The 14,470-nt window shown below is 41.2% G+C and overlaps 1 protein-coding gene across 39 annotated transcripts in view; it reads left to right on the top strand.

Annotated features, from left to right (window-relative positions):
• Positions 1-14,470, top strand: part of SAMD12 (sterile alpha motif domain containing 12) — a 451,161-nt gene that overhangs the window by 322,803 nt on the left and 113,888 nt on the right. The window contains exon 7 of one of the 39 annotated variants that reach the window (XM_086336382.1): positions 618-10,124. The exons of the other annotated variants lie outside the window; for them this stretch is intronic. Coding sequence (XP_086192508.1) covers positions 618-628 — 11 coding nt within the window. The 3' untranslated portion in view covers positions 629-10,124. Of the gene's footprint in view, positions 1-617; positions 10,125-14,470 lie in introns of those variants that run through there. 39 annotated transcript variants of the gene reach the window in all.

Raw genomic sequence — 14,470 nt, 5'->3', positions numbered from 1 at the left:
TCTTGCCTGGAAAATCCCATGGACGGAGGAGCCTGGTGGGCTGCAGTCCATGGGGTCGCTAAAAGTCATACACGACTGAGCAACTTCACTTTCACTTTTCACTTTTCACTTCCATGCATTGGAGAAGGAAATGGCAACCCACTCCAGCGTTCTTGCCTGGAGAATTCCAGGGACGGGGGAGCCTGGTGGGCTGCCGTCTATGGGGTTGCACAGAGTCGGACACGACTGAAGCGACTTAGCAGCAGCAGCAGCAGCACATTGTTGGACTAGTAAAGTGCTTGTTCATGTCAACATGCACTAACATTTTTCTACTATATTAACAGGAAACAGGCACTATCGTAGACGCAGAGTGTACAAAGATAAAAAGATATAGACCCTGCCCTCAACAAACTCACTCTTCCCAATTAGAGAGAAAAAGAGGAAGGGTACCAGTGATCAGCCTTAGGCTGAAAAAGGCAAGAAGAGGGAATAGTTACAGGGACTTAGGAGGGGACAGTCATGGGGCAAGAGCCACTGACAAGAGCTGTGGCCTTTGGTTAAAAGATTCACCCCTGGAGACTGCGGTGAGGGAGGCTGGGGAATCAATACCCTGAACTCCTTTCCTCCTTCCTCCGCAGTCTTCTCCTAGCACTTCCTATTGGCAGGACTCAACCCAACCAGAAGCCAGAGGACCCTGTGATACCATCCGCCCAGATCAGTGTCTGGAAATACAAAGCATGATCGGGAAGGGTGTGGAGCAAAACGAGAGGAGCCAGTAGACTTAGCTCCAACACACACCCGGCTTTGAATCCACTTTGTAACTTTAGGCAAGTTAAGTTCTCTGCACTTCAGGTTGCTTACTGCAAAACAAGTGTAGTAAAGATAGTTATGCAGGTTATCAAAAGCATAAACTAGATGGTTTCTGGAGGATACCTAGCAGAGTTCCTGGAATGTGGTAGGCATCATTTTGTGTGGCCCAGCCCCACCCCCAGCTGATGACAACTCTCTACACTTGTGGCGATGTTATAGCCTTCATGAGTTCCCAGGGGCGCAATCTCTCCTAATGTGGTCCAGAGACCAGGCACTGTAGAGACGCCTGGGGTCCTTTCCATCAGGCAAGTTCGTGACCCAGCTCCCCCCACCCCAATCCAACTAAATCATGAGCAGAAGGGTGGAAATCTTCACTTCAGACAAGTTCCCCCCAGTGATTGTCATGCACAATAAAGTTTTGGAACTACCATCCTAGAAGTCCGTATTTCTAATTGACACCCGCTTGGGTGAGGTATACGTGAGATTTATCTGTACTTGGCAGCCATTAGGTACAGTTACAGCCCATCGGCTCCAGGAAGAGGGACCATGAGACCAGGACACTAACAGTGTGTCTTGTGGTGGTGGGCCATGCTGATTTTCCATTTTGCTGGCTTTATTAATACCTGAGGAACAATGTTCCCAGGCTTTTAATTAAAAATTCTCTAACATCCAGACTCTAATCATTTTCTAGGTTGGATATAGGCTCAGTAAGTAGCTGGCTTTGACCCCCTAACTCCTCCCTTCCAGAGAAAACTTAATAAGCAGAGCAGAAGCTTTTAAAGGGAATAAAATCTTTGGAAAGCTTTGTAAATGAGAGTAGGTCAATTCTAAGTATAAACAGGAGGAGGCCAAAACTTGGAATAAGGTCAGAGGATCAAGGACTTTGCTTTAATTTGTTAAGGAAAGGTATAAGAAAATTAATCAGCAGTCTAGGGCAGACACTGAGCTCATGATTTGGGTCCTGAATTGGTTTGGAACTCAAATTGGCTGCAGTAAAGAGATTGGAAAGAGCAGAAGCTTAGAGGAAAGATAATTTTCTTTGCTTCTCATGTAAAACTACAGAGGGAGGCAGAGCACACTTGGGATGCTGGTTTTTCTCCACAAAGTTCTCAAGGAATTGGGCTCCTGTGTCTTTTGGTCCTGCTCTCTCCCAAATTTGGCCCACATCCTCATGTTCCAAGATGGAACGCCAGTGGTCCCATCCATGCTCCAAACCACAAGAAGAGGGGAAGAAGGTACAGTGAGGACAGAGCAGCAAACTTTTAAAGAAAAGTGTAGACTCTGCCACACCACTCATCTGATCACTTCACTGTGGCCAGGACTCGTTCACATGGCCACAGCAAACTACAAGTCTAGCTTAGAAGCAGAATCCCTGCTAAATATTCAGTTTCTTAATATTTTAGATGTGGTGTGTAGAATCTTAGTTCCCTGACCAGGGATCAAACCTGCACTCCCTACGTAGGAAGCACAGTAGAGTCTTAACCACAGGACCACCAGGGAAGTCCCTAAATATTCTATTAAATGGATGACACGTTGAGGACAGCTAGGAGTCACTGCCGTCCATTCCACATCCTGAAAAAATTTGGACCTTCTTTTCCCAGTGGAATGGTTATCATTCAGATTCCAGTCAGGAAGCCAGAAACTGCTCGGGGTATATTTAGAATAGAGAACTTAATAAAGAGAACTGGCAGAACAAGTGCAAAAGTGAGACAACCCAGAGGTTAGTAGCAGTGGAAAGCTTTCTCGGGGCCGGGGCATACAGGAGGAGGCAGAGTTCAGAGCTCAGAGTTGCCTGGCAGAACTTGGAACCCCAGTGGGCAGTCCAGTGGGAACTGGAGCCACGAGATGACAGTCACTGCCCTAGATGCCCCCAGAAACAAAGTGACCCAGGAATATGCTGGCCTTTCCCTGCTTCTGCCCCCAGTCTCCTTCTCGTGCCTTACATTGTCTAGAACTGTCTGGAAGCCAGAAGGCAGGGACTGTCTGGGAACTATAATTTCATGCCAACAGAGTAAGCAAAGAAGAGTGACGTATGGACCAGAAAGCAAGCAGGTGACTGGAATGGCACCAAACCAAGTTGTGGTCCAGAATAAACTGCCAATGAGTGTTACTGGCTAGGCATTATTTCTGGATGAAAATTTTGCAAACAAAATACTGTCCTCTGTTGAAATATGTATGGGGGCTTCCCAGATGGTAAAGAAGCCACCTGCCAATACAGGAGATGCAAGAGACATGGGTTCAATCCCTGGGTCGGTAAGATTCCTTGAAGGAGGGCATGGCAACCCACTCTAGTATTCTTGCTTGGAGAATCCCATGCACAGAGGAGGCTGGCAGGCTACAGTCTACAGGGTCCCAAAGAGTTGGACATGATTGAAGTGACTTAGCAAACAAGTACTCTCTCTCTCTCTCTCTCTCTCTCTCTATATATATATATATATACATATATATACACACACACACACATCTTCAGATGTTCCATATATATATAGATATATAGATATATATATCACATATATCTGAAGATACGGAAATGGGTAATCTCACAAAGGAGTAGGAAAAGAAGTGAGAACCCAAAAAGCCTACAAGGGATCTCTGAAGAAAGGGAATATATGGGGAAATGTTCAGTCTCTGCGTTACCTGTTAACAAGGAGTGTCTGGGGTCAGGATATACCCAGGTCTGTCTGAAACAGCTCAGCAGTGTCATTGAGAACAAGCACCGAGAATGGTTGTTGGCTTCTGCCCCCAGAAAGGTTACTGGCTGCTTAGTAAAGGCTGCATCTGTGAATGAAAAGGGACTCTACCCTGAAAGGGGGTGAGCAGAACAGTCTTTTCTGCATTTCTCCATTTGCTGGCTCAACAGAAGCAGTAAACAAACCCTATTCCCAGAACTATGCTGACAACATTGATGATGGCGGCACACAAATTAGGAGAGAAACAAAAAACCATGTTAATTTCAAGCTCCATTAGAAACACAGGCAGAAGGGGAAAAAATCAACATCTGCCAAATAGAAAAGGTCAAAATCAGAAGGGAAAGAAACTTTCTCTTTGACATCCTAAGAAAGGTACTGCCAGCGTTGAAGACATAGGATTCTGTTTCCTCATTGACTTTGTTAACCATAAAATTCTTGTAAAAAGTTCTCTTGTCAGTATCTCCTCAAATCAGATCTATGAGGTGATAGAGAACAAGCTGCCTGTTCTTCCTCCTGGAAAAGAAAACTGCATGGTGTTTGGGGTACAACCACAGGATTCCATTCCAAAGCTGTCTTTGATTTGGTATATTGATGTAATTTTTTTAAAGAACCTCCAATAATGTTTATGGCTTTGGCATAATGTGTAAGTAATATTCTTTTGAAGACTCCACAGTATAAGTTGTCTATGATGTAAAACTGGCCTAACAGTCTTGTCTGAAAGATATTGGGCCCTTGAATGCCTTTGTGAAATGTGTTGTAGGCCCCAGATCAAGTCCAGGAAATACACACATGTCTTCCTCTTAGTTGCTTGTGTTGAGGGGGATGATACACAAATGAAAACAGATATTCCTCCTAAGTTCTTTCTAATGTCATGGCAGTGAGCATTCTGGGTCTTTGATGATAAATGAGTCTTCATTTGTAAATTGAATGCCATATGTATTAACTTCATTTCCTTCCAGGCGTTTTGTATTAGTGAGCATCACATATGACTTTATAATGCTTCAGTACCAGATGCCTGCTTGTTCTTTGATTCAATATATGCAGGAAGAAAAGAGGCATACGGATGTCACCGTAACTCTTTGGCTAGGAAATCAGTCAGAAGTTCCATCCCACCTGGTGGCCAAGGGATTGACCTTGTTGATTTCTCGGGCTTCTCTCTCTGGAGTTTATGATCTGTGACATATTTTCCCAGAGGCATGAAGTTTGAAGAATCAATCACTAGATGTAATCAAATTCACCCTCCCGTCCCCAAAATCAAACAGGTATTTTTAAACACACAACCATATACACATTTCAACAATAGCAGAGTTCTGTTTGAGAATGGAAACATAGTCATTGCTAAATTACATGAGTGGACTGAGCTGAACTCCAGGTATTAGTTACAGTGGTAAGTGAGAAATTGTAGGAGACTTTTAAAATCAGAACATGGATTATGGCTTGAATTTAATTAAGTGCATGCTGCCACTTAATTATATTCAATCTATCTCTTTTTATATACCAACTCTTACTCCCCAAATGTTTCATCTCTGCTCATCGTGTTTTTTCTAGCTCTGCCATAAGCTCTTTGAGATCAGAGCTAATGTCACATAGTAGATCCTCGACAAAGACATTAAAAATAAATTAAGGAGCATAAGACTAGATGAATTTGGCTACAGATTCAAGACACCGCCATTTACGTTACACAATATGACCTGAGAAATTTAAGAACAACTGAGGATATTCCCAGTTCTTCCCTGGAAGCCACTCAGTTTCCCCTCCTCTGGCTTCCATAAATAATATACAGGTTTAATTTTTCTTTCTCTGGTCTTTTGTCCTTTGAATCCACCCCAGCAAAAATGCTCAACTCTATGGCACTGGAAAATATTGTGAAGAGCTTTACCATATTCCAACATTTATGTTTTCCTATGCTTATTTTTTTTCTTGCTCTTCATTTGAGCTTTTAAAAATTTTCTCAGTTTCCACTGTCATTTCATATTTGTGTTGTCTTTGCCTTCTTTTTGGCAGCTAAGGTACATGTTTTAAATGAGATATTCCTAAGATGCAAGTTAAGGACTCTCTACTTATAGAAAAATTCTCTAAGGATAATGTAAGGAACTAGTGGCAGTGGGTATGTCCAGGAGCTGATATTGATGTATGGCAGAAACCATCACAATATTGTGAAGTAATTATCCTCCAATTAAAAATAAATTAAAAAAAAAGAAGTGTAGAATCATGGAAGAAAGTGTTTTCATTTTGTGACCATCTGCATGGATTGTTTTTGTCCATGAGCCTGCATTGCTTTTATAATTTAAAAACTGGTTAAAAGACAAAATGTCTACTCTTATTATGGCAATTCTAGTAAGTCTTAAGTTTTCATGAAATATGAATGCAATCAGTTTATGCATATGATTATGAGAAACGAATAATCTCATTGTTTTAAGATACAACACTTAATGAATTCCGTATTCCACCTTTTGAAGCATCTTGTAAGTGTCTGAGCTTAAATACTGGTCAGTGATTCATGCTAGGGGATATTTATGGGGAGAGAATGACTAAGCTGCTTTTGTATTTGTAGCTTTCAGCTTTGCATGGCATACTTCTAGTGAGCATTTAATCACATAGAAAATGTTTCTGTCAGTGGGTCAACAGAGCCACTTCCATTGCATCTTTCTGTATTTTTATTCATGTTTTCACTCTTGGCAGTGTTCACACTTGTGCACATTGCACACGCTAAGAGTCCTCCACCTTGATTACAGCTTGCTAATTCTTCACGTCCGTGGTCCCATCACTTTTCACTCCTTGCATTCCCTAAGTTTCTCTTTCTCTTTAGGGTTTTTATGTCATTCTTTTCCCAGGGTTTCATTCCCATGTCAGTCTTATCTGATCCTGCTCTGATTTATCATTAGCATTTCTACTCTGGCTTGTTTGAGTTTCTGCAAATGGTTCAACCACTGTCAGACATGTTCTAACTTTTAAGTAAATAAACACCTGCCTACAAGTGCATAAAGTTATTTGACTCCATAAATGAACTCAGAAACACATGCTGGACATTTAGGTTGCTTCCGTGTCCTGGCTATTGTAAATAGTGCTGCAGTGAACATTGGGGTACATGTGTCATTTTGAATTCTGGTTTCCTCACATAATACATCCCCAGTAGTGGGATTGCTGGGTCATATGGTAGTTCTATTTTTGGTTTTTGGTTTTTTTTTTAAGGAAATTCCATATTGTTCTCCACAGTGAAACTGAAAGTCGCTCAGTTTTGTCTGACTCTTTATGACCCCATGAACTGTACAGTCCATGGAATTCTCCAGGCCAGAATACTGGAGTGGGTAACCATTCCCTTCTTTAGGGGTTCTTCCCAACCCAGGGATCAAACCCAGGTCTCCCACACTGCAGGCAGATTCTTTTACCAACTGAGCCAGCGGGGAAGCCCAAGAATACTGGAGTAGGAAGCCTATCCCTTCTCCAGGGGATCTTCCCAACCCAGGAATCAAACTGGGGTCTTCTGCATTGCAGGCAGATTCTTTATCAACTGAGCTATCATGGAAGCCCAAAATATGTTTAAATTTGCACATTGTAGAAACTGGAATTTTAATTTCCAGCAGAGTATGTATATAAATGCTCAGAGATATATACAGTTATGTGAAGATGCACTGTCTGTAATCTGTAACATTTAAAAATTAACAAAAAAAAAAAAAAGAAAGAAGGAGATTGGCTATCTAATCCCCTTCACCAGTGAGTCTCCGACTTTAGTATCTATTAGAATTACTTGAAGAGCTGGTCGAAACACACTGAGTCTGAATTACAGATTCAGTCAGTCTTCAGTGGAGCCTCTGAGTTTTCTTTTCTGACAAAATCCCAGTTAATTCTGATTCTGTTGATCTCGAACAACATGTTGAGAACCATTGTGACCCCAGTTCTCCTTAGGACACAGAAGCACTGTATTTCCCAGCTGTGCTTGTATTGTACTTACATTAGGACCAAATGACTGGGTCCAGCCCAGCGGCTGGTGTATGACATCTCCTAATCGGGCCACACCATTTCCCGCATGGTCCTCCACTCTCTCTCGCCTTTCCTAGGCAACAGTGGGGACTATGTATTGAAGATGGTGGTCTGCCAAGATGGAGGGTCCCTAGATCTGTGAGTTTGTGGTGAAGGAAAACAGCCTTACTCACATAAAACTGGCATGTGAAAGAAGAAGAAGCCTTTCTTATCAGTTTATCCAGTCAGCGAGGTTTGGGCAGCATTGTCTAACTCATCCTAATATGCATGACTTTCACATGATCATAAGATGAACCAGTTGCCCAGCTCTGAGGCAACTATGCAAACTTGAGAGATTGGATCAATCTACCATCTACTCTCCACATCCCCAAAAAATCTATTTGAATTGACCTATATGTACTTGGGACGTCCCTGGTGGCTTAGATGGTAAAGAATCCACCTGCAGTGTGGGAGACCTGGGTTCAATCCCTGGCTTGGGAAGATCTCCTGGAGGAGGGCAAAGCAACCTACTCCAGTATTCTTATCTGGAGAATCCCCATGGATGGAGGAGCCTGGTGGGCTACAGTCCATGGGGTCGCAAAGAGTCTGACATGACTGAGCGACTAAGTACACAGGCGTACTTAGCTTAGAGCCATGGGGGTCTGTAGGCCACAAAGATTGTTGCTAATCCTTCCAAACATCTCCTAAAGCCACTTTGATGCATTCTGGGAAGATGATCTTTCATCTGAGTTTTTCCAACTGCCAGCTCCTTGGACTCTTAATATTCTTACACTTTCAGAATGGTTCTACCCACCCATCCTTTGCTTCATATTGAAGGAGACCAAGGCCCTTTTCTCCTCATTCAAGTCTCATTACTGGACAGCTCTGCCTTGCCTGCCTCTGTTTCTCTTCTACCTTGTTCTGCCAGTGAAGTCATCCCAGAATTTCTTTTAGACAATCTGATTTGTTTTTAGTTTTTATTTTATTTTTGGCTGTGCTAGGTCTTCACTGCTGCATGTAGGCTTTCTCTAGTTGCGGCAGTGGGACCTACTCTCTCGTTGCAGTGTGTGGGCTGCTCATTGCAGTGGCTTCTCTTGTTGTCGAGCACAGGCTCAGTAGTTGTGGCATGCGGCATGGGCTCTGCTGCTTCACAGCATGTGAAATCTTCCCAGATTAAGGTTCGAACCCATGTCCCCGGCATTGGCAGATATATTCTTAACAACTGGACCACCAGGGAAGTGTTCTTTTTTTATTTTCATGAAAACTTTAATTGAAGTATAACTGGATAATGTTGTGTTAATTTCAGGTGTACGGCAAAGTGATTCGGTTATCTACACACACACACACACACACACACACAGACACCCCTATACTTTTTGAGATTCTCTTCCCTTACAGGTTATTACAAAATATTGAGTGTAGCTCTCTGTGCTATACAGTAAGTCCTTGTTGTCATCTACTTTATATATAGTATGGTGTATATGTTAATCCCAGAGTCCTAATTTGTCCCTCCCCCATTTCCTCTTTGAAAACCAAAAGTTTGTTTTTTGTTTGTCTGTGGGTCTATTTCTGTTCTGTACATAAGTTCATTTGTATCTTTTTTTTTTTTTAATTTAGATTCCACCTATAAGCAATATCATGTAAATGTCTTAGCCTGTCTGGTATACCGGCTTGACTAGAGCAGAATTCCCCTAGGCATCTTCAGAGTTAAGGTTCATGGGCCTTTCATCATGGTTATAAGCCTTGGAAGCCCCCAGAAGACCCCAGTTCCTTTACCCCATTGCTGGTGTTACTTTTTTGAATCTGACCCACCCCTTCTCTCTGGACTCTGCCACGTGTGCATCACCCCATCCTGCCCCACAAACCTTGAAGAGTTTGACCATCTGCCTGCTTGGTATCTGCCAGGCTCTGGTATCCCATTTATTTGTCGGTTCTCCTGTCCGCACTCTACACACAGCACACTTCATGACTAAAGTGGACTTTAGTCAAACTCTTTTCTTTTTTTATGTACGTGTTATATCATTGGCCCTGAGAATATCTCTCACAAACAGAATTAAACCAAAAGCAAAGACTTTCCCCAAATATACTATTTAAAAATGTGCACTTTGCTGACCTACACTGACTGGTGAGAAAGTTGCCTGGAGAGTGAGACAAGTTAGCTTAGATCTGAATATTGAGTAAGACTTCACCTAAAAAATGTATGTATGTATGTGTGTGTGTATATATATATATATATATATATATATATATATACACTTCCCTCAACCCTTTCCTGGTATACTACACCACACCACCTTACATGAAATCAAAGCCTCAAGATGACAAAATATCAAAGGTTCACATTTTAAAATGGTGTCTCTTATCTGGATGATAAGGAGACATACATTTGTTGAGAATTTTGAAATTCAGAAGGATGGCAGCCTCTATCTAAAGATAATTTCTTATATATTTATTTCCATGTCATCTATAGTACCTAGATACTTAATATTCTATTATACATTTAGGCTATCATTTATTCAAACGACCCAAACAAATGTTGCATCTGATTTTCTTGTTATTTATATAAAGACAGGCCGACTAAATCTTGTGCACATAACCTGATAATATTTCTAGAGTAGATCTAGAAACACATCTACCAAAAATCTGTTCCTTGATTCTTTGCAAGGAAATCCCTTCATAAAAGTGTATAAACAATTGATGTAAATGCTACAAGAAAGCGCTAAAATGTGAAAAGTGGTTATGTCTGGCAAGAAGTTCACTAAGATGGGCAGAAATGGACAGATGGATGCTGTTTTCAGTTATAAGTGCTGCAGTTGACTTTTTCTGTCTGTGTATTATTACAATAAAACTTAGCATATTATTAAAATTATTTTTCCCATGTGAAATTACAAGAAGGGTATATGAATACTTTAACGAATTCATATTACATACCTGTATGAACAAGCTGCCCATCTGAAAATATACACAAATCTACCCTCCCATCAAAAATGTAAAACATTTCCCTTCCCATAAAAGCCTCACAAAGTAGGTATTCTATTTTCTTTTAAATATTTTCGAATTAGCTTTAAAATGACAAGCAATTTTTATTTGCTTTTATCTTACTGATAAGGTTGAATTGCTTTCCTATCTGATTATTTACTAACCATTTCTATTTCTTCTCTTTGCTTTTTAAATGAACACACCAAAGCTCGTACATCTAATGGATGCTGTCTCTGTGACATCTGTCACTTTCAAAGGTGGTTTCCTAACACCAGTGACATGGCCATGGCTTAAACATTTGGGTAACTCTTATTTTTGAAAGCCCATCAGAGTCCAAGTCATGTTTTTTTGGATATTCTTAGGACCAGCTGTATCATCAAGTTAGGGACAAATTGCAGAGCAACTGCAGCGAACCTTAGTTTTCTTTTGTGGTTTTAAACCATCCATGACAGAACTGTCAAAAAGGCATTTCAGGGATCTTCCCTGGTGATCCAGTAGTTAGGAATCTGCCTTCCAATGAGGGGACATGGGTTTGATCCCTAATCGGGGAACTAAGATCCCACAGGACAACTAAGCCTGGGTGCCACAAAGAGCCCGCACACTGCAATGAAACATTCTATATGCCGCAACTAAGACATGATACAGTCCAAAATAAATAGGTAAATGGCACTCCAGTTTCCCGTGGAGCCACAAGAATGTGAACAGAATAAATATGTGGCTCTGGAAAAGCACTGCAATCATTTGACTGTATCTAGTATGGAAGGCTTCTCACTAACTCATCATTTTACAGACTTCCTATTTAATATGTTCATATGAATTAAAAGTCCATTAGTCTGCATGTCAATCTGTCATGCAATCTTATACACACAGGGTTATACAGAGCAGACACTTAGAAATTGGATCAAGATGATAGACCAAGCGTATTTTTGACTAGAATGTCATGCATCCAAAGGATTCTTCTCTGTTTTATTCATTGTATTCCAGACACCCAGAAGAGTCTCTAGCACAGCTAGGTGGTCAACAAATATTTACTGAATAAATGAATACATGATGAAAATATAAATGAATGAATGAACAAACCAACACTTCACAATTGGGCCTTAAGACCAAAGCTTTGTTTACCTTCTTTTGTAAAACAACGGAAGATGGCAAATGCTTTTGAATAATACAACTGACAAATACACAGTAGAGGTCAAATGGCATTAAAAAAGGAGCAAGCTTCACTTCTTACCTTGGCTCTGTGCCCTCAGGGAATTTACAGTCTAGTGTATGAGATAGAGAGAGAGAGCTTGATCAAATGTTCCTACAAATAAGTGGGAAATTACGAATTTTGTTGTTAAGTGCAGACATGTAGCAGGCTTACCTGGCCTGAGTAATCAAGGATGGCTTCCTTCTCTGAGGAAGAGGTATTTTGATGACATATGGAGGTAAAGGGAACATTTTGAATGCAAGTTCAAAGACAAAAAATAAAAGCACCATGCATTGGAGAAACAGAAAAAACAGGTGCTAGGAAACTCTTGGGAGTACAGAGTGTTGAGAGATGATGCTGGAGATAAGATCTTGGTGGTTCTCTGCTATGTGATAAGGGAGAGACTCATTGACCCTTACCAGCAGGAAGGACTTGGTAACGCCTACCTGGTAGATGTATTGTGAAGATAAAACATATAAGTGTAGCTGTTTGCTTAATGTCTAGCTCGTTGTTGTTCGGTTGCTAAGTCACGTCTGACTCTTTGCAATCCCATGGACTGCAGCATGCCAGGCTTCTCTGTCCTTTACCGTCTCCCAGAGTTGGTGTCCATTGAGTTGGTGATGCTATCCAACCATCTCATCCTCTGTTGCCCCCTTCTCTGGAGCCCTCAGTCTTTTTCAGTCATCAGTGTCTTTTCCAGTGAGTTGGCTCTTTGCATCAGGTGGCCAAAGTATTGGAGCTTCAGGTTCAGCATCAATCCTTCCAATGAATATTCAGGGTTGATTTCCTTTAGGATTGACTGGTTTGATCTGGCCCATGCAGGTGCTCCACTATGGTTATTTTTTTCCCTCTTTCTTTTCTTTTATTACTTATGTATTGAGTTCATTAAGAGCCAGAACTTGGTCTTCTCTTTCAGTGGATCCCCCTTAGTGCCTGACCTGATGTGAACTGCTTGGTAAATGCTCAATAAGTGACAGCTGGAGTTACTATCAGTAGTAAGTAGTCCATTGTATGGGTTTCCCTGGTAGCTCAGCTAGTAAAGAATCCACATGCAATGCAGAAGACCCCAGTTCAATCCCTGGGTCAGGAAGATCCCCTGGAGAAGGGATAGGCTACCCACTCCAGTATTCTTGGGCTTCCCTGGTGGCTCAGATGGTAAAGAATCCCCCTGCAATGTGGGAGACCTGGGTTGAAAAGATCCCCTCGAGGAGGGCATGGCAACCCACTCCAGTATTCTTGCCTGGAGAATCTCCAAGGACAGAGGAGCCTGGTGGGCTACAGTCCATGGGATAGCAAAGAGTCAGACACAACTAAGCAACTCAGTACAGCATAGTCCATTGTATGCTGGGTCTTACATTTATTTTCTTTGGATTTTATTCAATAAAGTCTGCTGTAGATTTTACTAAATCAAGTACCTAGCAATGATAATTCCTAGGTGGAATTATGCATCTTTGCTATCTGTTGAGACTTGATTGTACAGTTTGGATATGGTTTTATTTTCCAGCAAGTGGAGTGTTATTTCAGAGCTTCAAACATCTGTAAGATTTAGAGTGATGAAAAATGTAATCTATGTATAGTGAACTGCAACATATATTTGCATCACAGCATTTTTCTGATGGCTATTAGAAAAGCATATAAATACGGAGATTAAATGAATGCATAGAAATAAAAATATCCTTTCACCAATAATTTGCTGCTCCAACAACAAAGCAACAATTTAGAGCTCTGACCTTGTAATTCAGCTGATTAGAGGAATCCAATTCTCTCTTTATTTCATGTTATGTTGCATCTAATTGATGGAGAAGTCTAAGTGAATCAATATGCCCAAAATTGACCTAAACAAACTCCATTTCTTTTGTGTCTAGATGACGTGTTTGCCCAGTTTTCCCAACTTTTCAGGAAAGAAAAGAAGTCTTTTTCCTTTTTTTCCAACTTCGAAAACTGCAAACTAAATCTGGGTTCTTCCTCTTTCTCTCTTACAGTTACATAATAAAGTTCCCACATTCCAAACTTTGCTGACAATTCTGTTGAGCGTACACAAGATAGACTAGAATGCATCTCAGCCTTCCTTAACTAGATGAATGTAAACAATTTTAGAAACAACCTCTAATCAGATTTAATGTACTCAGACCCAGCCAAAATGCTCACAGAGCAGATCAGAGGAGAAAGAACACACAAAGCATCACCTTTTATGGCATGATCCTACATGGTTCTTTTTTTCTGATTCTTGGGATAGACCCAAGAAAATATTTACACTCTACATATTACCCACAAATGCCTTTTTTTTTTTTTTTGGTCTTTTTCATCCTTCCATTTTTATTAAGAAATTAATTTCCTGTTTATCTTACCTCTCAGCCCTTCTTACAAATACTGTTTTGTGTACTGGCCTATTCATAAATTGTTAATGTCACATTGGAAAAAAACCTTTCAGAAACAGGCCCTCCTGACATGTAACTACTGGTAATTTCAGCTAAGCGTCAGGGTGCCTGAAGCCCGCCCAGCCCTACCAGCGAGGAAAGCCTCTGAATTTCTTCTTTCCGCTAGTGAAACAATTAACTTTATGTTCTATTTGCCGACTGCGGGGCCCACCTAAGTTGATTGTGTCTGTTAAACCCGTGTCAGTCTTTTCAGTCTGCTCAGCTCAGGGGAGAGTCAAAATGTATAGCCAGGCTCCCGCGCTTTGGGGTAGAAATGAAAAGATTTGTACTCATCGAACAAGAAAATGGCATTGCTGGCTGTCAGTCTGGAAGGAAGAGCTTTTCTCTTCGATGCTGCACAGCAGGCTCTGCTCACGTCCCCAACTGCAGCTCACGCCTCAGTGCTGAGCTAGCAGCTCACCCCACCTAACCTGGCAGGCAGACGT

The sequence above is a fragment of the Bos grunniens genome, chromosome 14 (assembly GCF_055505025.1).
Source record: "Bos grunniens cultivar Pamir isolate PY7600 chromosome 14, Bosgru_T2T1.0, whole genome shotgun sequence".
NCBI classification, from domain to species: domain Eukaryota; kingdom Metazoa; phylum Chordata; class Mammalia; order Artiodactyla; family Bovidae; genus Bos; species Bos grunniens.
The sequence above is the reverse complement of the archived record's forward strand: the minus strand, read 5'-3'. Positions and strand labels throughout refer to the sequence as shown.